Source organism: Zootoca vivipara, chromosome 6 (assembly GCF_965207765.1).
Source record: "Zootoca vivipara chromosome 6, rZooViv2.hap1.1, whole genome shotgun sequence".
Taxonomy (NCBI): domain Eukaryota; kingdom Metazoa; phylum Chordata; class Lepidosauria; order Squamata; family Lacertidae; genus Zootoca; species Zootoca vivipara.
In genome coordinates this window covers 90518358-90541175 of record NC_142589.1, presented here as the reverse complement: position 1 = coordinate 90541175, position 22818 = coordinate 90518358, and the positions used below count along the sequence as shown (strand labels likewise).

The following is a 22818-nucleotide window of genomic DNA, read 5'->3' as shown; positions in this document are numbered from 1 at the left end:
TTGCGGTGCCCACTTCAGAGGCAATTCGCTTAATGAGGAGGGTTGTGTAAGTTCCCACTTGGGTCATTTCCTGCCCTTAACAGACACTTATTTTTGTGATGGGGGAGCTGGAAGAAGTGGGCTGGCTGGCGCATCTGTATCGAAGCTGCTCCAGCCGCATTTGGGAGCGCGAGGGATCTGGAAGGCAAGCAAGTGGGTCTCAAGGACTTGGTGTCAAATGGCAAAGGGAGGCACCGTGGTCGCGAGGCTCCGTCATCGTCAAGGGGGTTGGGGCGGGGATTTGGCTGAGGTTCTTTGGAGAGTTGTGGGGAGAAATTCCCTCCATTCAATTTGTGCTTCCTGAACCAATGCACACACTGAAATGTGGCTTTCCCTTCAAACCCCCCCATCCCTCCAAAAAAATTTGCTTCCCCAAGAAGCACACAACGTCCCCAAGAATGAATGGGTGAATCTTCATTTGCGCCAGCCATTGGCCATAGCAATAAAACGATACGATATACAAAGAATAGAAATAAAAAGTCAATTATATAAAATACATTTTAGGGTTTTGAATCAATAGTCAAATAGTGGACCTTATTCTGATTGCCCCAGCTAAAAACCTTGCAACCTTTTGCTGTCACCTGCTCATCTTGATCTGCCCAGAGAAAGGACACTGGGGCAGTGGCTGGGCGACCCGGAATGGGCAATAAAAGAGGGGTGATAATCTCATCCCTCAAGTCTTTATCAAGAGGGCAAGCCAGAAGGGCATGCGCCACTGATTCGGGACTGCCATCTCGACAGGGACAGCCAATGGCAATACATTCAATCTTGCAAGAGTAAAAGCGTTTCTATATTTCAGAATTGCTCGGTTATGCGCAGGGGCGGAGCTTCAAGGACATGGCGTGCGTTCTGGGGGTGGGGCGCGCCGCACACAGGGGTGGGGCACGCGTTTTGGGGGCAGGGCGGGCAGCCATGATGGCGCCCCTGGGATTGTGCTGCCCGGGGCGCCCCCCCGCCCCTATCTTCCTACGCCCCTGGTTATGCAGATAGGGTGCCAGAGAGTCGAAATGGGAAGGTGGAAAATAGTCATACCATGGGCAAAATTTCCTTATTTTGGCCAAATTGTTCTGATGCTCGATATCATTTAGGCACTGACAAATTAGACCGTTCGCTTGACTACAACCCAAAGCGAGTAGCTGTTGTGGTAATAAGCCACAAGAGTGAAGTTTTTGATTGACAATTTTAGTCCATGCGCTCTTGTGACAATCTTGTAGCACTAGGGATATTAGACCGGGGGGATTTGAGGTTAGTGTCCTACACCAGATCTGTAATTCTATCGAGGGAAGATTAGCCTCTAGGCGCAATGATGCATTTGGTTTGGGACACAGGGTGGTACAGAGAAAATTTGCCTTAAGAACTTTGATTGGATAATGTCCCCAAGAAGTTGTGGGATCTCCTTCCTTGGAGGTTGGACGGCCATCTGTCATGGTGCTTAAGTCATAGCTGCCAAGTCTCCCGTTTTCCCCGGGAAATCCCCGTTTTTCCAGCTGTTCCTAGCTGAAAAAACGGTTTTTTCCCGGTTTATTCTGGCGCGGTGGCCATTTTGGGACTGGGCGGAGCATGCTCAGAAGCGACTTTTGATGCTGCTTTGCCCAGTTCCAAAATGGCTGCAGTGCGACTTCCAGTCTGCTATTTTCGCCCGGTCCCTTATTTCTCTGACAGCAACTTGGCAGGTATGGCTTAAGTTGAGATTCCTGCATTGCAGGCGATTAGGCGAGATGAGTCCTGCTCTATTCTGCCTTGGTCAAACCACACCTGGAATACTGTGCCCAGTTCTGGACACCACAGTTTAGGAAGGACATTGACAAGCTGGAAGGTGTGCAGAAGAGGGCGACCGAGGTGATCAAGGGTCTGGAAATCAATCCTGATGAGCAACGGTTGAAGGAGCTGGGTATGTTTAGCCTGGAAAAAAGGAGACTGAGAGGAGATAGGAAAGCCTTCTTCAAATATTAAGCAGAGGTTGGATGGCCATCTGTCATGGATCCCTTAGCTGTGATTCCTCTGCATTGGGGTGTGTGTGTGTGTGCTAGATGACATTGGGTGCCCCAAATTGAAATGCACAGATATAAATATTGCACCCAAATAATTTCTTACATCATTCCACCCAGATTCACCCCCCCTGCCCCACTGGATAGGCGTAGTGCTATAATTCTCCAGGCGGGATTATTATTTTTGACCCAATCTTGGTGCTTCGGGTTGTATCCAAGTAAGTTCTCCCTAGAGTAGACCCGTCAAGGTCTACCTAAGGTAGTCATGCCCCAGTGGGCCTACTCTGAGGGCACATTGACATCTTACATTTAAAGCATTCTTATACCAATTGAGCAGAGATTCTCTTGCTTTCCCAGGGAATTCTGGGAACTGTAGTTTGGTAAAGGTCCTGAGAGTTCCTAGGAGGCCCCCATGTCCCCCTTGCAGAACTTTGATTCCCAGAGTTCCCTGGGAAGAGGGACAGACTTTTAAACCCAGTGCTTTTTTTCTGGGGGCATGCAGGGGTACGCATACCCCTAAACATTTTGTGAATCTAAGTTTGGCCTCATTGAGGGGCAGTATTTCATATGATTAGGAAAAGGAGAGTACCCCTAAACATTTTTTTGGGGGGGGAGAGCACTGCTTAAACCACTCTGAACCATAGCTGCCAAGTTTTCACTTTTCTCGCGAGGAAGCCTATTCAGCATAAGGGAAAATCCCTGTAAAAAAGGGATAACTTGGCAGCTATGCTCTGAACTGCTGAACCTACCTCTGTGGCAGGAATTGTAGACTCTCAATGAAGCTTAGAACCTTTCAGAAACTACAGTTCCCAGGATTCTTTGGGGGAAGCCATGACTCCTGAGGTCCATAGCTGCCAAGTTTTCACTTTTCTCGCGAGGAAGCCTATTCAGCATAAGGGAAAATCCCTGTAAAAAAGGGATAACTTGGCAGCTATGCTGAGGTCCTATCGTAGTGCTTTAAATGTCTGATGCAGAGACCTGGCCGTAGTTATTATGACTAACTCTTCATCCAAGCCTTGTTTCCTTGCATGAAACAAAGGAGAAATTCTTTACCGGCTGCTTCCTAACACAACGGTTCATTGTTCTTTCTCCGAGTCAAGTGTTATTGTTCAGAAATAGCAGATGCAAATGAGCCCATAAGTATATCAGCTGAAGGAGTGGATGTGCCAGGCGCTTTGCGAAGTGACTGCAAACGCAAACAAACCCTTCAGGAAGTTCATTAAGAGTGTGATTCTGTGAGCTCATAAGTCTGTCTTTATTGTGTTCGATCAGAGCGAACCCGCCTGCAAATGGTGGAGATGGCTAGCTTGGGTCCGTTAACTTCAGCAGTTCTGTTAGGGGAGATACTCACATAGCAGAAGTTGTGGTTGTTGTTCCTTCCTTCCTTCCTTCCTTCCTCCCTCCCTCCCTCCCCCCTCCCTCCCCCTCCCCCTCCTTCCTTCCTTCCCTCCCTCCCTCTCCCTCCCTTTCCCTCCCTTTCTCCTTCCTTCCTTCCTTCCTTCCTTCCTTCCTTCCTTCCTTCCTTCCTTCCTTCCTTCCTTCCTTCCTTCCTTCCTTCCTTCCTTCCTTCCTTCCTCTCCCCCTCCCCCCCTCCCTCCCTCCCTCTCCCTCCCTTTCCCCTTCCTTCCTTCCTTTCTCCCTCCCTCCCTCTCCCTCCCCGCTCCCTCCCTCCCCTCCCTCCCTCTTCCTTCCTTCCTTCCTTCCTTCCTCCCTCCCTCCCTTTCCCCTCCCTCCCTCCCTTTCTCCCTCCCAATTCCTCCCCCCCCCGCTTCCTCCTTCCCCTCCCTCCCTCCCTTTCCCCTCCCTCCCTCTTTCCCTCCCTCCCTCTTTCTTTCTTTCTTTCTTTCTTTCTTTCTTTCTTTCTTTCTTTCTTTCCTGCCCATCTGACTGGGTTTCCCCAGGCATTCTGGGCTGCTTACAACATACTTCTTCTTCGGCAGTCACTCATAGCCGAGTAAGATTGTCTTCCATAAACATGGTTTTTAGCAATGAGTCCATAAGTGACTGTGGAGGCCAATTACAACATACATAAAACACAACAAATCATCAAACATTTAAAAATAGAGTCCCCTATACAGGCAACAAACAAACCAAGAAATCAATAGAAACAAATAATAACAATAACAACAGCAATAATAATAATAATAATAATAATAATAATAATAATAATAATAATGTTGTCCCCTTTGTTGTTGGGGAAATGTGGATAAGTGAATTCAGGCCAGGGAACAGGAACAGAGAAACATGAAATTTGTTCATCCCCTGCTAAGGCTGAGACTCACCCACAGGCCACCTCTCTGCTCCCTTACCTCATTGTTAAGGGAATCGCGTTCCCGTGTTTTGGTTATTTGTAGAAAGGGAAAATCTGGCCAGCTTCCCTTTGCAGGGCCAGACATTCCAAGGGCTGAAAAAACACTCAAGAGGAAATCGGAGAGCGAGACACAATCTTGCTGGCTTTTCCGCTGGTTGGATTTGCAGTTTCCTGATGGCAAATGGGCATCACCGTGAAACCCGAGCGCCGGCCATGTGGGCAGCTCCCCTAGCGCAGCAGCATTTAAATTTTCGGGGAGTGTGGGGACTAAACACAATTTCTTATGTCTTAAAGAAACAAGCAATAAAAAAAACCCAAGAGAGGCATTTCAAAAAGGCTTCACTGCTGAGCGCTGGAGGTCTTTTGAAATTATGGAATCAGGACTGTTGACTTGGCCGGGACCTCCACTGGTCATCTAGACCAGTGTCTCTCAACCTTTTTTGGGCCAAGGCACACTTGTTCCATGAAACAAATCACGAGGCACACCACCATTAAAAAAGTTAAAAAATTTAACTCTGTGCCGCCCTATATTGACTATATAATTATGACTGTAAGAAACACTTGCCAATTGCTGTGTTGGTTGCAATCTCCTGTAATAAGGCTTCACAAGCCGCTGATTTCTCTGCCAGCACAATCCTTTGCTCAGCAAGTTTCAGGTTGAGCTCATCCAGCCAGCTTCTTTAAGTTTGTCTAAAACCACCCTCCCTTGGTGGTGGCTGTTGAGAGCTGCGCTCGCCCCGCGTCGTGACCCGGCCGGCTTCCTTTCCGGCGGGTCAGTGTTGTTTATTGGTGGCCGCCAGGCACGTGACAATGCAAATCGCCCTTCTCGTCGCCGCACGTCGCGGCACACCAGCCAGCGTCTCGCGGCACACTAGTGTGCTGCAGAACAGCGGTTGAGAAACACTGATCTAGACCAACCCCCCTGGAAAAAAACATGTTAGTTCTCCCCTGGGGAAAGGTTGCAACATCATTTGCATGGGATCGGAGACATTTTTGGCAATGTGCTCTTAGTGGGTGCAACACAATCCTGTTTGCATGGGGCCAGATCCAAAGTTTTATCCTACTCAAGAGATGGCCCACTGAAATCAGTGATTGACATAGGTCCGTTAATTTCAATGGATTGCTACCGAACTAAATAATAATAATAATAATAATAATAATAATAATAATAATAATAATTGTTATTATTATTTATATGCTGCCCATCTGACTTCAAAGAATAATAGAATCATAGAATTCTCATCTAGTCCAACCCCCTGCAATACAGGAATTCTTCTTCTTCTTCTTCTTCTTCTTCTTCTTCTTCTTCTTCTTCTTCTTCTTCTTCCTCTTCCTCTTCCTCTTCCTCTTCCTCTTCTTCTTCTTCAGCGATCCCTCGTAGCCGAGTAAGATTGTCTTCCATAAACATGGTCTTATCAGTGAGTCTGTAAGTGACTGTGGAGGCCAATTCTAGATCCACACGTCCTTCCACAGTGGAGACATAGGTTTCTGGGAGGGAGTTGATCCTGGTGAGGGTTTGCCAAGCATGCCTTCCTCTTAGCACATTTCTTCCTTGCGTCCTGAGTTCGGGTGTCTTCAAAGCCCATGGCACCTTTGGCAAAGGCTGTTCTCCAATTGGAGCGCTTGCAGGCCAGTGTTTCCTAGTTGCTGGTGTTTATACTACATTTTTAAAGTTTTGCCTTGAGAGAGTCTTTGAACCTCTTTTGTTGACCACCAGCATTACGCTTTCCATTTTTAAGTTCAGAATAGAGTACAGTGGTACCTTGGGTCTCAAATGCCTTGGTACTCAAACAACTTGGAAACCAAACACTGCAAACCCGGAAGTAAGTGTTCTGGTTTGCGAACCTTTTTTGGAAGACGATCATTCTCTGTTTTGAGTGCCATGCTTCTTTTTTGAGTGCCATACTTCCTTTTTGAGTGTTACGCTGACAATTTGAGTGTTACGCTGAGGTCTGTCTGTTTCTGCTATTTATTTTGCCTTTTTGTTTTTGTGGCTTGTTGTTTTGTTTTGTTTTTTGTGACTGTGTGGAACCCAGCCCAGTTACCGATGGATTGATAGTGTGACTGCAGTACGCTGTTTATTGCTTTCATTTTATGGATCAGTGGTCTCGATAGATAGTAAAATTCATGTTAAATTGCTGTTTTAGGGCTTGTTTTTAAAAGTCTGGAACCAATTAATCCATTTTTGCATTACTTTCTATGGGAAAGCGCGCCTTGGTTTTGGAACGCTTTGGTTTTGGAACGGACCTCCAGAACGGATTAAGTTTGGGAACCAAGGTACCACTGAACCTGCTTTGAAAGACACTGCCAAATTATGGGGATTGAACCTGCAACCTTGGCATTATCAGCACCAGGCTCTAACCAACCCACTTCAGTGGGTCTACGCTGAGCTAGGACCAGCTTCAGATGCAACCTTGTGGGTCTTCTCTGAGTAGTTCTTACTTAGATGCAACCTTTAGACACCCCACCCCGACTTTGTTCGAAGGGGGGAGTGGCTTATTGCCAGGAAACAATGCACAGGGCCCAAGCCTCAATTTGCAGTTGCTCTCTTGGATGGCTCAGTTGGTTAGAGCGTGGCGCTGATCGCGCCAAGGTTGCCAGTTCGATCCCCATTTGGGACAGCTGCAAATTCCTGCCTTTGCAGCGGGTTGGGCTAGATGACCTTCAGGGTCCCTTCCAACACTACGATTCCACGGTTCCTGGAAAGCGGGGAATATGGGTTAATTCCGAAGCGCTGCAGCGGCAAGGTGGGGCCGGCGAGGCTCCTTGCCAGGAGGGCAGCCTTCCCACAAAAGCCTCAGATGGGCCTACAAGGGCGGCCTGTGCCCCACTGACCTCCTTTCTGCCGGCCGGAGAGCTTGCCAGCAGCTGCATTCCCCAGCTCTGTTTGGAGAGAAAAACCTTCCAGCGCTGTTGTGGGAAAGGAATCCGATTTGAGGGAGGCTTGGCTCGCTGGCCTGCTTGTTTGTTTTAGGAAGGGAAGAAATCTTTTGGACCTCTCTGGCTCTCTCGTGCGCTTTCTTTCTCTGAAAAAAACAACAACAACAAACCTGGCCAAATGGCATGCAGGGAGGAACAGGCTGATCCCCAGGCAAGCTGGAGCAGCAGAGATCTGTGCCATCGGGGCTACGAGTGCCAATCTCCTCCGCGGGCATCCGTCTGAAACGGAGCTCGGTCTTTATTATTATTCTTCATTTATTTGATTTATATCCCGCCCGGCATCAAAAGATCCTGGGGCGGTTCGCAAGATAAAAACACGACTTAAAAGCACAAATAAACAAAATGGAAAGAAGAAGAAGTTCCCGCCAAAGAAGTAAGATAATGGACAGTGCAGAACTGGGGGAAATTAAGGGCAGAATTAGGACCATCTAATGACGAGCGTTTTATGGAAGAATGGATGCCTTTTTCAGGCCATCTAGAGAAATATTGTAGCATGGCGAACTCGTGGGCAAGATTTGAGTGATGAGCAACAGAAGTATTCCGATTATAATATCACGGTTATGATTTGAAAGATAAGAGTGTGCAGCGGAAGGGTAGAAAGAAAACCTCTGTGGGGAAAGGGGCGGGAAGTCGAGAAAAATGCAAGAAAAGGCAAAGCTGTGTTTTGACTGTGTGTGTTTAAAATGTTGAAATATAATTGGAAACGCACACACACACACACAAAAAGTAGTCAAAACAGAAACAATGAAACAATAAGCGTCCTTTCCCACAAACACATTTAAAAGGCTGTAGAATATTAATCAGCCTTGTTGAAGAGGAACGTTTTCGCCCAGCCCCTAAAGATAAATAAGGAAGGAGCCAGACGAACCTTCCCGGGGAGAGTGTTCCGCAGACGGGGAGCCACCATAGAAAAGGCCCCGTTCTCATTATTTGTTTACTTGGCCGTTTGCTTTTTGCTTTCTCCAAAAAATGCCTCAAAGCTGCTCGCAAAAACGCAGAATCCCAAACAGTTAGCCTAGCTGAGCCTCTCCCCTTTGGCCAAATCTCTCGTTGCAGCAGAAAGTCCTTCGCGGCCTAAGGCATGTCAGAATGGCGTGTTTGTGTGTGTCCCCCGATTCGCCCTCCCAATTTTTTTTTTTGGGGGGGGGTGTTCAATCCTGAGCTAGACAAGTCAATGCCCTGATTGAGGTGGCCATGAAATATCATTTCTTGTGAGCCAAATTCTCTCTTTTTATGAGAAGGAAATCATTGATCAAGGAAATGAAATCATTTATCGAGGGCACGCATATATTTTTTTAGCAAAAGCTCTTACGCGCCACCAAGGATAGCACAGCAACAATCTGCCCATTTGCGAGGCGGGGGGGGAGGGAGATGCAGGGCAGCAAAAATAGGGATTGCTGCGAGGGAGCACCCCCCCCAATAGCCCCAGAAAACCCTACAGTTATGGGATGGGGGCATGTCATCCACCAGTCCTCCTCTCCTAACCCCCCCCCCCCCGCAAAACGGCATGAAAACCTGCAGAACTGAACTTAAGATTGGAAGAATGATAACCAACATCGATGGATTTTCCCACCCCTGTCCTAGACCTGATGGTGTTTATAGGGGCTCCTGAGATGGAGCTACGTTTTAATCCATAAATCCATTCCTGCCGGAACTGGGGACCCCGTCCCTCTCATTCTACGGCATGGGACGCTTGTTCCTCAAACGGCGCTACAGTTCCCAGAGTGGTTTAACCAATCAGCTCACTCTTTCCAGGAAATTTTGGGAACTGCGAGCGCTTTCCTGGCAGCTATCAGCACCCTTTGCAGTTCCTAGGAGTCTTCTGGGGAAGAAGCCGGGACGGTTTAAAGCGGTATGGAACTGCTTTCCGTATGGAACTGCTTTCCATGTGCGGACGGCGCCTTGAGACGCGTCCCGATCCGGCGCCCGGTTTCCTCAGAAGTAAAGCTTCCCTTGTCCCCTGGGGCAAAGCCAGCGGGTTGAGGCTTTCAGCCTTTGGAGAGATGAGACCTTCAGAAAAGCGACTCTTGGAGTCCACACGCGAGAATGTGGGGAGGGAGGTACCTGGGGTCAGAGCCCAGCCCCCACCCCCGGGCACGGAAATGGGGTGGGGGGACAGGAATCACGTCCCCGAGCCTTAATAAAGTTTGATTGGAGCCTCATTAAATCTTTAATCATATGACCCATTAAAATCAGCCCCAGATGCTTCCTGGCACGAGGCCAACATGCCCTGGCCTGTCTGCTTCAAACTCACAAGCTCCCTTGGCTCTCCTCCCTTCCTAGACTTGGAAACGAAATCCGAAAAAAATCTATTTTTGTCGGTTCCCAGCCCCCCTCCCTCCTTCGCACAAGCCTGTTTCTCCCCCTCCCTCCGTCTCTCGCACACTCTGTCCTTTTCCTTTTCTTTTGCATATACTGCCAAGATGTTCTCCTTGCGATGTGGGGGCTTTCTTTGCAACTGGAGGTGAGGGTGGTTCAAATGGTGGGGGGGGGGAGCTGAATGAACGGAGGCAGGCAGGCAGGTTGTGTGTGTGTGTGTGTGTGATGTGTTTGGATGAAGGAATGAAGCCGGCCTCATCCGCATCAGAAGAACATCAGAAGAGACTGTTGGGTCAGGCCGAAGGGGGGGGGGGCTTTTAGTCCAGCACCTTTTACAAGTCCGCCACATATGATAGGGAAGTAATAGTACCACTGGATTCTGCTCTGGTCAGACCCCACCTGGAGTACTGTGTCCAGTTCTGGGCACCACAGTTCAAGAAGGATACTGACAAGCTGGAACGTGTCCAGAAGAGGGCAACCAAAATGGTCAAAGGCCTGGAAACGATGCCTTATGAGGAACGGCTTAGGGAGCTGGGTATCTTTAGCCTGGAGAAGAGAAGGTTAAGGGGTGATATGATAGCCATGTTCAAATATATAAAAGGATGTCATATAGAGGAGGGAGGAAGGTTGTTTTCTGCTGCTCCAGAGAAGCGGACACAGAGCAATGGATTCAAGCTACAAGAAAGAAGATTCCACCTAAACATTAGGAAGAACTTCCTGACAGTAAGAGCTGTTCGGCAGTGGAATTTGCTACCAAGGAGTGTGGTGGAGTCTCCTTCTTTGGAGGTCTTTAAGCAGAGGCTTGACAGGCATATGTCAAGAATGCTTTGATGGTGTTTCCTGCTTGGCAGGGGGTTGGACTGGATGGCCCTTGTGGTCTCTTCCAACTCTATGATTCTATGATAAAACGTACCTTCCACCTCATTGCATCTCCAGCACTTATCTGATCCAGTCTTATATATCTTAGCAAGCCTAAATACCATCTATAAATCATTTTCAGGTAGTTCTCCTTCAAAGACTAACATGCTGTGAACTTCATATCGCTTTTCCAGTATACCTGATGGAGCGTCTCCTCCCCCATCGTTCTGCCCGGACACTGAGGTCCAGCTCCGAGGGCGGTTTCCTCTCTGCGAGAAGCCAAGTTACAGGGAACCAGGCAGAGGGCCTTCTCGGTAGTGGCGCCCTCCCTGTGGAATGCCCTCCCACCAGAGGTCAAAGAGAATAACAATTACCAGACCTTTAGAAGGCATCTCAAGGCAGCCCTGTTTAGGGAAGCTTTTAATGTTTGATGGATTTCTGTATTTTAATATTTTGTTGGAAGCCGCCCAGAGTGGCTGGGGGAACCCGGCCAGATGGGTGGGGTATAAATAAATTATTATTATTATTATTATTATTATTATTATTATTATTATTATATTATTATTATTATTATTATTATTATTATTATTATTATTATTACTACCCCCGGAGATTAAAATCTGTATTACGTCCTATATGTATTGCCCAGTAAAGGGATGCGGGTGGCGCTGTGGTCTAAACCACTGAGCCTCTCAGGTAGCCTTCCTCAACCTCAGTCCTCCAGATGTTTTGAGACTACAATTCCCACCATCCCTGACCACTGGTCCTGCTAGCTAGGGGTCATGGGAGTTGTAGGCCAAAAACATCTGGAGGGCCGAGGTTGAGGAAGCCTGCTCTTGGGCTTGCCGATCAGAAGGTCGGCGGTTCGAATCCCCACGACGGGGTGAGCTCCTGTTGCTCTGTCCCAGCTCCTGCCAACCTAGCAGCTCGAAAGCATGTCAAAGTGCAAGTAGATAAATAGGCACCACTCTGGCGGGAAGGTAAACGCCGTTTCCGTGTGGTCTGGTTTCCATCACGGTGTCCCGTTGTGCCAGAAGCGGTTTAGTCATGCCAGCCACATGACCCAGGAAGCTGTCTGTGGACAAATGCCGGCTCCCTCGGCCTGACAGCGAGAGAGTCGCCTTTGACTGGACTTAACCGTCCAGGGGTCCTTTAACTTTGCCTTTTACCAGTGTATATCATAGAGGACGCCACACATCACTTTACAGTAGTACCTCGGGTTAAGAACTTAATTCTTTCAGGAGGTCTGTTCTTAACCTGAAACTGTTCTTAACCTGAGGTACCACTTTAGCTAATGGGATCTCCTGCTGCCGCCGCACAATTTCTGTCCTCATCCTGAGGTAAAGTTCTTAACCTGAGATGCTATTTCTGGGTTAGCAGAGTCTGTAACCTGAAGCGTCTGTAACCCGAGGTACCACTGTATAAGGTTCGATCATGTCTCCTCCTGGTCACCTTTCCATTTGTTGTTGTTGTTGAGTCATTTAGTCGTGTCCGACTCTTCGTGACCCCATGGACCACAGCATGCCAGGCACTCCTGTCTTCCACTGCCTCCCTCAGTTTGGTCAGACTCATGTTCGTAGCTTCGAGAACACTGTCCAACCATCTCGTCCTCTGTCGTCCCCTTCTCCTAGTGCCCTCCATCTTTCCCAACATCAGGGTCTTTTCCAGGGAGTCTTCTCTTCTCATGAGGTGGCCAAAGTCTTGGAGCCTCAGCTTCAGGATCTGTCCTTCCAGTGAGCACTCAGGGCTGATTTCCTTCAGAATGGATAGGTTTGATCTTCTTGCAGTCCATGGGAGTCTCAAGAGTCTCCTCCAGCACCATAATTCAAAAGCATCAATTCTTCGGCGATCAGCCTTCTTGATGGTCCAGCTCTCACTTCAGCGGTTCGAATCCCCACGACAGGTTAAATATTGACCTTTCCATTTAAAGACCTTTAAAGACATCTTTAAATGATGCACACTTGCCAGGTCATAAGCCTCCCAGTTTTCCTTAGGACATTCCACATTTTCGTTGGGGAAAGGTTGGAGAGTGTGGAGTTATGTGACTCCCGAGCCAAGGAGATATGTAACTACACGACCTTTAGAAAACATCTATCTATTCAACAAGCTATAGGCCTTCCTCTAAAAAATGAAAGTGGGAGTCCAGCCCTTCTGGTTTGGAGTAGCATCCGACGCTTTTTTAAATGTGTTGTGCCTGGAGGATAATTGTTTTGTTTTTCTTATTTCTAATTTGCTTTTTCCATTCTTTTTTCATAGTGCAATTTTATGCTTTGAACCGCCCTGAGATCTACAGATAAAGGGCAGTATGCAAATTTAATTAATGGCGATAATAACGGGCTGATTCACACAGGAACATACTGGTAGTTAAGAGCTGTTCAACAGTGGAATCTTTTGGTCTCCTTTCGGAGGTTGTGGGCTCTCCTTCCTTGGAGGTTTTCGAGCAGAGGTTGGATGGCCACCTGTCCTGGATGCTTCAGCCGAGACCCCTGCATTATAATAATAAAAATAATTTATTATTTATACCCCGCTCACCTGGCTGGGTTTCCCCAGCCACTCTGGGCAGCTCACAACAGAATTAAAAGCACATTAAAACAACAAACATTAAATACTTGCCTAAACAGGGCTGTTTTCAGATGTCTTCTAAACGTCAGAGAGTTGTTTATTTCCTGGACATCTGATGGGGGCAGACGTTCTACAGGGCGGGCGCCACCACCAAGAAGGCCCTCTGTCTGGTTCCTTGTAACCTCACTTCTTGCAGAAGGCCCTCAGAGCTGGACCTCAGTGTCCGGGCTGAATTATGGGGGTGGAGACGCTCCTTCAGGTAAACAGGGCTGAGATCATTTAGGGCATGGGTAGTCAAACTAAGACCCACTTGCCTTCTAAATCTGGCCTGCGGATGGTCCGGGAATCAGCGTGTTTTTACATGAGTAGAATGTGTCCTTTTATTTAAAATGCATCTCTGGGTTATTTGTGGAGCCTGCCTGGTGTTTTTACATGAGTTGAATGTATGCTTTTATTTAAAATGCATTTCTGGGTTATTTGTGGGGCATAGGAATTCGTTCTTTTTTCTTTTCTTTTCTTCAAAATATAGTCCAGCCCCGCCACAAGGTCTGAGGGACAGTGGACCGGCCCTCTGCTGAAAAAGTTTGCTGACCCCTGGTTTAGGGCTTTCAAAGCACCCTGGTTTAGGGGCTTTCAAAGCACCCTGGTTTAGGGGCTTTCAAAGCACCAACACTTTGAATTGTGCTCGGAAACGTACTGGGAGCCAATGTAGGTCTTTCTGGGGGTGGGGGTTGGACTAGATGACATTTGGGGGTCCCTTCCAACTCTACGATTCTATGAAGCTGCCTTATTCCGAGCCCGTGGCTCATTACGTCTCTCGAACGCCGCACACAGTAGCAGTGGCTGGTGCTGTGAAAGAGGCATGTCAGGGATGGCTTAATCCCTCCTGGTAGCAATTCTGCCATTTCCTCTCAGACACTCCTTCCTTAACCCTGATTCTAATCCTGCGGTGGGAGAGACACGCTATCAGGGTGTGTCAAAGCCCAAAGGGGCGGTTCTGAGCATCCTTCTGCAACATCTGCCTCGATTGCTCCAGACTCTAAACCACAGACTCTCTCGCTGAGCACAGGACATTTCCCGATGGATGGGTGATTCTACGGCCCCACCCCCTGCTAGTTTTAATTAGGTTTTCTGTTTGGAAGGAAGGGGGGGAGACCAACTGTTCCACATTATGAAAAGATTCCGCTTTGCCCTCTCTCTCTTTTTGGTGGAATGAGCTAAACGGTTACACATGAAGTTTTGGCCCTAATGAGCTGTAGAGACATCGCTCGGCTGCAAAACAGCGGAGAGAGCCGCGTCCCGCAATCTGTTTCCGATCACTCGGCAATCCCCAGTAGAAAAATATTTGGCCTTGTTTGGGTTGCGTGGAAATGCATGAGGCCTATGAAGGAAAAAGCCAGTCGCTCTGATCCCAGCTATGCTCATACCCTCCAACGTTTCTCCAACAAAAATAGGGACGTCCTAAGGGAAAGCGGGACGTTCTGAGATTGAATCAGAAACCGGGACGGCCTCTGGGAATCCGGGGCTCTCGCTGGAAAATAGGGACGCTTGGAGGGTCTTGAGATCTCTCTCTTTTATGCTTGTATTGCCTGCTGAAATTGAAATTGCCTACCTGTGGAATTTAAGCAGGTAGGAAGCAGGAAGGCAACATCTACGACAATGCAGGTTGGAAGCTGATAGACGATGGGTTATATTCAATGTTAGCCGTACTGTGAAGAGATTGACTGAAATCAATGGACTACTGCTTCCATAGAATCATACAGTTGGAAGAGACCACAAGGGCCATCCAGTCCAACCCCCTGCCAAGCAGGAAACACCATCAAAGCATTCTTGACATATGACTGTCAAGCCTCTGCTTAAAGACCTCCAAAGAAGGAGACTCCACCACACTCCTTGGCAGCAAATTCCACTGCCGAACAGCTCTTACTGTCAGGAAGTTCTTCCTAATGTTTAGGTGGAATCTTCTTTCTTGTAGTTTGAATCCATTGCTCCATGTCCGCTTCTCTGGAGCAGCAGAAAACAACCTTTCACCCTCCTCTATATGGCATCCTTTAATATATTTGAACGTGGCTATCATATCACCCCTTAACCTTCTCTTCTCCAGGCTAAACATACCCAGCTCCCTAAGCCGTTCCTCATAAGGCATCGTTTCCAGGCCTTTGACCATTTTGGTTGCCCTCCTCTGGACACGTTCCAGCTTGTCAGTATCCTTCTTGAACTGTGGTGCCCAGAACTGGACACAGTACTCCAGGTGAGGTCTGTCCAGAGCAGAATACAGTGGTACTATTACTTCCCTTGATCTAGATGCTATACTCCTATTGATGCAGCCCAGAATTGCATTGGCTTTTTTAGCTGCTGCATCACACTGTTGACTCATGTCAAGTTTGTGGTCTACCAGGACTCCTAGATCCTTTTCACATGTACTGAAAACATGTACTTTAGGTCCAGTAATTTGAGTGGGTCTCCTTGGAACAGAAAAGTTTTTGGAACCATCAAGCCCAATGTGGTCATGATTTTGTAACTGCAAAAAGAACACATATACAGGTTCGTAGCTTGGGGGTCCTCCTGGATCCTTTGCTGTCGCTCGAGGCTCAGGAGGGATGGCCTAACTGTCATCTATGCTCTGGTAACCTCAAGGTTAGATTACTGCAATGCGTTATGCGTAGGGCTGCCTCTGAAGACTGTTCGGAAACTTCAGCCGGTGCAGAATTTGGCAGCCAGGTTGCTCACTGGGACAAGGCGGTTTGAGCATATTACACTGATCCTGGCCCAACTGCACTGGCTGCCAATTAGTTTATGGACCCAATTCAAAGTGCTGGTTTTGACCTATAAAGCTTTCAATGGCTCAGGACCGCAATATCTCAAGGACTGCCTCTTTCCATATGAACCATTCCGGACTCTGCGTTCATCTTCAGAGGCCCTCCTTCGTGTGCCTCCTCCTCGAGAGGCCCGGAGGGTGGCAACACAAGAACAGGGCTTTTTCTGTGGTGGCTCCCCATTTGTGGAAAGCTCTCCCCAGGAAGATTCACCTGACACATTTATTATATATATTTTAGGTGCCAGTCGAAAACATTCCTCTTCAACCAGACCTTTGGCTGATTAATATTCTGCAGCCTTTTAAATATGTTTATGGGAAGGGGGGTTATTGTTTTGCTCTTCTGTTTTACTTATTTTCAAGTTTCTATCCTGTATTTTATCCTGTGAACCGCCCCGAGATCTTATGATGAAGAGCAGTTGCTAAATCTAACAAATAAATAAATATAGTACAGTGGTACCTCAGAAGCCGAACGGAATGCGTTCCGGAAGTCCGTTCAACTTCCAAAACGTTCGGAAACCAAAGTGCAGCTTCTGATTGGCTGCAGGAAGCTCCTGCAGCCAATCGGAAGCCCCGGAAGCCCCGCCGGATGTTCGGCTTTCAAAAGAATGTTCGGAAACCGGAATACTCACTTCCGGTTTCTGATCGTTCAGGAGCCGGAACGTTTGACTCCCAAGGCGTTTGGGAGCCGAGGTGTGACTGTAGTTCACCCACCTGGCTAAAAGGTGCTTCTAATACCATATTTTTCTATGTATAAGACTATATTTTTTTCCCTAAATTGTTGAAATTTAAAGTAAGGGTTCGTCTTATACACGGATAGTGCATTTTCTTAATTTTGAGTCCGAAAGAACAGAGGGTGTCTTATACACAGAAAAATACGGTATTTTGCTGTTCTTTTACAGTCCTGTGCCTGCATCCAAATAAACACGCCCCTTTTCTTCTCTCCTCTCTTCTTCTTTTATATTTATTTATTTATTTATTCATACACATAACATGTTCAGGTAGTATAAGTAAAACACTTAACTTTATATATTCAAGCTATAAATAAAACACACCCTGCATTTTCCACATTTAACATTGCATTGTATGCCCACATTTAACCATATACAGTTGCACCTTTCCTTTTCCCAGTGTGCCCCTGTGAATTCCCTCCCCCCGGCGCATGGCATCCTTAATACTTCTTTCTAACTTTACTATACAGTGGACGCTTGGGTTGCGAACGGGATCCGTGCGGGAGGCACGTTCGCAACCTGCAGCGTTCGCAACCTGCAGCGTTCGCAACCTGCAGCGTTCGCAACCCGCAGCGCCGCACGCGCAGGTCGTGACCAGTGCTTTTGCGCATGCGCAAAGCATGATTTAGCGCTTCTGCGCATGCGCGAGTGCCGAAACCTGGAAGTAACCCATTCCGGTACTTCTGGGTTCGGCGCGGTGCACAACCCGAAAACGCACAACTTGAAGCGTCTGTAACCCGAGGTATGACTGTATCGCATTTGTAATTGAATATCTAAAGTATTAAAAATGAGAAATTTGACCTTCAATTTCGTTTGTCTTACCTTTATGAGATCAGCCTACCCTCCTCAGTAGGTTACTGTTGTTGTTGGAGCGTCTTTGTACCATGTCGTCATCAACACACTTCCATTCCTTTTTAAGATTCTGATTCAAAATCATAAGCATGCCCCTTTTCTTGTTCCTCTTGCTTCCTCTCCTAGATTACCGCACGGGCCCCTGCTTCAGCCAAGTCAGCAACCAGATGTGCCAAGGGCAGCTGAGTGGTATCGTTTGCACCAAGACCATGTGCTGCGCCACCATCGGGCGGGCATGGGGCCACCCTTGCGAGATGTGCCCCGCCCAGCCCCACCCCTGCCGCCGGGGCTTCATCCCTAACATACGCACGGGCGCTTGCCAAGGTAAGTTCCTCCACGACTCGCCTCGCCCCTACTGGAAGCTCCAGAACCATTGCCATGATTGGCAGGGCCTTTTCAGTGGTGGCACCAAAGCTGCTGAACGCTGCCCTTTTGGAAACAGTTCATAGCCATTGATGTTTCGAGCGGCTTTTCACCAGGTGGCAAGGGAGATGGAATGAAAAGGACGTCCAATAAAATACATTTCTCTCCCTCGAGCCCAAGAGAGGGTTTTCTTGCTTGTTGCTTCTAAAACTCCTTTGAAGCAGTCAAACCATGAGCCCCCAAACACAAGAAAATGGGTGGGTGAGTGTGCTGATTTAATGTCACACAAAAGCAGACAAGCGGCTGCAAAGCACAGTTTCGCTCAGAGCAGGGGTCGGCAAGGTTTTCCTCGCCTGGGCCAGTTCACTCTAGCGGAGATCCCTCCGTGGGCCAGATTCAGCACGTGCGACTACGATTTCTGGCACCTGCGCCTGTGCAGACGTGATATCCGTCATCGGTCCAGGCGCGATTTCCGGCCTTACCTTCTAAATCCCGGACTGCAGAATCCGGGACCGGCAGCTGTGTGGCACCGGAAGTTGCGTCGACGTAACTTCCGGTGTCGCTTTGCCCTTCTATGGGCACAAAAAATGGCCACCGCCGGCTTCGAAAGTCGCTTGTACGCATGTCAGGAAGTGCGTCGATGCAACTTCCAGTGTCGCTCTGCCCATCTATGGGCACCCAAAATGGCCACCGCCAACACCGGAAGTCGCGTCTATGCACTTCCAGACATGCGTAGATGCGACTTTTGAAGCCGGCGGCGGCCATTTTTGGTGCCCATAGAAGGGCAAATCAGAAAGAAAAAAAATGGCCGCCGGGAAAAGGTAAGTAAAATTGGGGTTTTCCCGGAGAAAACGGGGTACTTGGCAGCTATGTTTCCGGCGCCGCAGAAACGAGTTGCCACACCGCACTGTGCCAGTTTAGCACAGAGCGCGGGGACTCGCCAAGCAGGCCACTCGGTTTGGCGGTGGCTCATGGGCCAGTTAAAAAAAAACCGTGGGCCAATTGTGGCCCATGGGCCTTAGGTTGCTGACCCCTGGTTCAGACGGTGGGAGCTCTTGCATAGATAGCGTTCCGAACAACGGTTTGTGCAAACCAGGGTTTACTGTGCCGCAGAGTGCTGACCTGCCAAAATGAAGGTGACCTTTTCCTTCAGCGTCCCCAGCTGTCTTCATTTGTGTCTCCTCATTTCCTCCCTGCAGATGTGGACGAATGCCAGGCGATCCCCGGGCTTTGCCAAGGAGGAAACTGCCTCAACACGGTGGGGTCCTACGAATGCAAGTGCCCAGTGGGCCACAAGCAGAGCGAGACGAGCCACAAGTGCGAAGGTGAGCGGGGGAGAAAAAGGGGCCGGAGATTCCTGAAGGAGAAACATGGGGGAATGTTCAGGGTGGCAGGAGGGGATATATGGCTATGGCTTATTAATATCCTTCCTAACCTGCGCTGGCAAGTTCTTTACTTAGCAGAGTTTACATGCCCCTTCTCACGCACAGCAGATAGCTGGTTGCAGGCTCGTGTGAGCCTCTCTCGATCAATCAGTAGCTGAACTGGTTTCTGCACAGTCACAAAAACGCAAAATAGATAGCAAAAACAGACAGACCTCAGTGTAACACTCAAAACGGAAGCGCAACACTCAAAACGGAAGTACAGTGGTACCTCGGTTTATGAACACAATTGGTCCTGGAAGTCTGTTCATAAACTGAAGCGAACTTTCCCATTGAAAGTAATGGAAAGTGGATTAATCTGTTCCAGACGGTCTGCGGAGTACTTAAACTGAAGCGTTCATAAACTGAAGCGAACCTTACCATTGTAAGTAATGGAAAGTGGATTAATCCGTTCCAGACGGGTCCGCGGAGTACTCAACCTGAAGCGTACTTAACCCGAAGCATAGGTGTAATTGGTTCCGGAAGTCTGTTCATAAACTGAAGCGTTCATAAACTGAAGCGAACTTTCCCATTGAAAGTAATGGAAAGTGAATTAATCTGTTCCAGATGGGTCCACGGCGTTCGTAAACCGAAAATTCGTAAACCGAGGTGTTCATAAACTGAGGTTCCACTGTATAACACTCAAAATGGAGCACGTTCGGCTTCCAAAAAATGTTCGCAAACCGGAACGCTTACTTCCAGGTTTGCAGTATTTGGGTTCCAAGTTGTTTGAGTACCAAGGAGTTTGAGAACCAAGGTAGCACTGTACTGGAGTGACTATTTCCAGCCTTCCGAAAAGTTCATATCCACCCTTTATGAGAGAAGGCTTTCCAGGGTGTGTTGAGAGCGGGGGGGGGGGATGTCGCACATTCCCAGATGTGCTTTGGTTGGACTGCCTTCCACATCAGGTTCAGTTGCGGCATTTCTCCCAGAAAAGGCATTTTCCCTCCCCAGAGGGCTTGTTTAACGCTTTGGAATGTGTCAGCGAAAAGAGGGTGGGATAGGAGCAGGGGTTTTTTTTTAAAAAAAGAGAGAGACAAAACCTGGCTTTGCCAACATAGCTCATTCGGGAGTGCGGGAGACTCTTGGCTGCAGGGTCGCGGTTCGAGACCCACACTGGGCAAAAGATTCCCGCGTTGCAGGGGGGTTGGACTAGATGACCCCCCGGGTCCCTCCCAACTCTACGATTCTCCAAGTTAAAGGCCAAAAGCCTGGCTGAAAAAAGAAAAGGTTCCCTGCCATTCCTCTTTGCAATCTGCTTAGCTCTATCCCTCTGGGGGCATGCACGAATATCGGGTGCAGGGGTTGTGGTGGTTGTAAGATTCCTGGAACCAGAGCTCAACCCAGCACCCCCTTTTAGCAGACATGATTAGTTGAATGTGCTGTTTCTGGGGGACAGGGGGTGGATGGGTGTGGAGGCCTCCCTGGTCCTGAATGGGGTAACTGTGCCCCTGAAGGACCAGGTGCACAGCCTGGGAGTCATTCTGGACTCACAGCTGTCCATGGAGGCGCAGGTTAGTTCTGTGTCCAGGGCAGCTGTTTATCAGCTCCATCGGGTACTCAGGCTGAGACCCTCCCTGCACTAAGACTGTCTCGCCAGAGTGGTGCATGCTCTGGTTATCTCCCGCTTGGACTACTGCCATGCGCTCTACGTGGGGCTACCTTTGAAGGTGACCCAGAAACTGCAACTAATCCAGAATGCGTCAGCCAGACTGGTGACTGGGAGCGGCCGCAGAGACCATATAACACCTTTCCTGAAAGACCTCCATTGGCTCCCAGGACATTTCTGAGCACAATTCAGAGTGTTGGTACTGACCTTTAAAGCCCTAAAGGGGCCTCGGCCCAGTAGACCTGAAGGAGCGTCTCCACTCTCATCATTCAGCCCGGACACGGAGGTCCAGCTCCGAGGGCCTTCTGGCGGTTCCCTCCCTGCGAGAAGTGCAGCTACAGGGAACAAGGCAGAGGGCCTTCTTGGTGGTGGCGCCCACCCTGTGGCTAGAGCGTTCTGCCACCCCTATCACCTGAACCAGAGCCTATCCGCAAACTTACAAGTTGTGACGATTTGCTACGCGGAAGGCGAAACCCAAATGGCACCAGCCAATCAGCCAAGTGGGGAAAATTCCTGCCGTGCCCCTGTCCCAACGACAGGCGACACACGACGGCACAGCAAGGTCATGCGTGCAACCCCTAAATATAGGGAGAGGTGGGCGGGTGTTCCGATGCACTGGCCCCAAAGAGGAAGCTCAGGGACACATGCATGGGCTTAAATAGAGGTCCCTCGATAGCATTTAGCTGGCATCCCATTGGTCTAATTGCACCCAGCATCGAGGGACCTCCATAGGGTGTTGTGGCCATCCAAACATTCCCACCCACAATACAGGGTTTGGTTGCTAGGGCACACCGCAACACGTACCCTCTTCTTAGGGAGGACCCGATTTACAATTTTTGCAAGGTTTGAAGATCCTGAAGGGGGATTCTGTGTTGTGCAGGTAGCTTCCCAATTGGCCTTGCTCCCTTTTCTGGGTCTGCTGATTTATGTAAGTTCCCTGAAAGCAAAGTTGGAGGAGGATGAAATCCTAGCAACTCTGGGGCTTTTGTGAAGAAGCAAGCGTCACCAGGTTTTCCTCCCTGGCTCTCTTTCGGAGGTTGTTCCTTCCTTCCTTCCTTCCTTGGCTCGGCTTTGCGATTTGCAAAGCTCAAAACAAAACCCACCCCCAAAACGAAACCCCAGACCCTTCCACGCTTGCTTTGGCTCCAAAGAAGCGAATCTGGGTTCCAAAGTCAACGTCTCGCCTTCAATCCCGCCATTGTGCGGGAGCCCAAAAGTGCCGTGTGGACTTTTGGTTTTCAAGGGAGACTTGAAACGCAACTGGCAAGCACTGTAGATGTCATGCTCATGGGGGACGAGGGTGCAAAGATCTCCTTTGCAGAACGGGGAAGTTTCACATCGCCACAGCTCCCCAAACATTGGGGTACAAACAGTGCCAGATTTACGTATAAGCTAAACAAGCTAAACAAGCAATAGCTTAGGGCCCCCCCCCAATTTTTTTTTTGGGGGGGGGACCTGGATGTACATTTCCAAAATATAAGATAATTGTATTTCAGTTCAACAATTACTCTGATTAAAAAAAACATATTTTGTTATGTGCAAATGGCTTTAGATACATTTCAGGTCCTTAAATTACCATATAGCATATATTCAACCCAAAAAAACAGCGACCATTTGTTGTTGACAAAGGACAGCTGGACATATAAAGGGCCCCATTACCTTCAGTAGCTGAGGGCCACATCAAACCTAAATCCGGCCCTGGATGCAAAGAGGCAGCGATTCCTACCCCTTCCTGGATGTGTCAGCGAGAACCAGCATAGCAATATATTAGAATGTATTGCAAAAACAGGATTCTGGGGTTCATATATCCAGCAATTTATGTTACAGACCACTCTGAGATCCATGGCTATAGAGCGGCATTACAAATTTAATAAGTGAATACAGTTGTATACCTTGGTTCTCGAATTTAATCCGTTCCGGGAGTCCATTCGACTCCCGAAATGGTTCAAAAACCAAGGTGCGGCTTCCGAACCGGAACACTCACTTCTGGGTTTGTGATGTTCGGGGCCG

At 48.5% G+C, this 22818-nt stretch overlaps 1 protein-coding gene across 1 annotated transcript in view; it reads left to right on the top strand.

Annotated features, from left to right (window-relative positions):
- FBN3 (fibrillin 3) overlaps positions 1-22818 on the top strand; it is a 161109-nt gene that overhangs the window by 36733 nt on the left and 101558 nt on the right. The window contains exons 7-8 of the mRNA XM_088673016.1: positions 17542-17739; positions 18978-19103. Of these exons, the coding sequence (XP_088529142.1) occupies positions 17542-17739; positions 18978-19103 (324 nt within the window). The remainder of the gene's footprint in view (positions 1-17541; positions 17740-18977; positions 19104-22818) is intronic.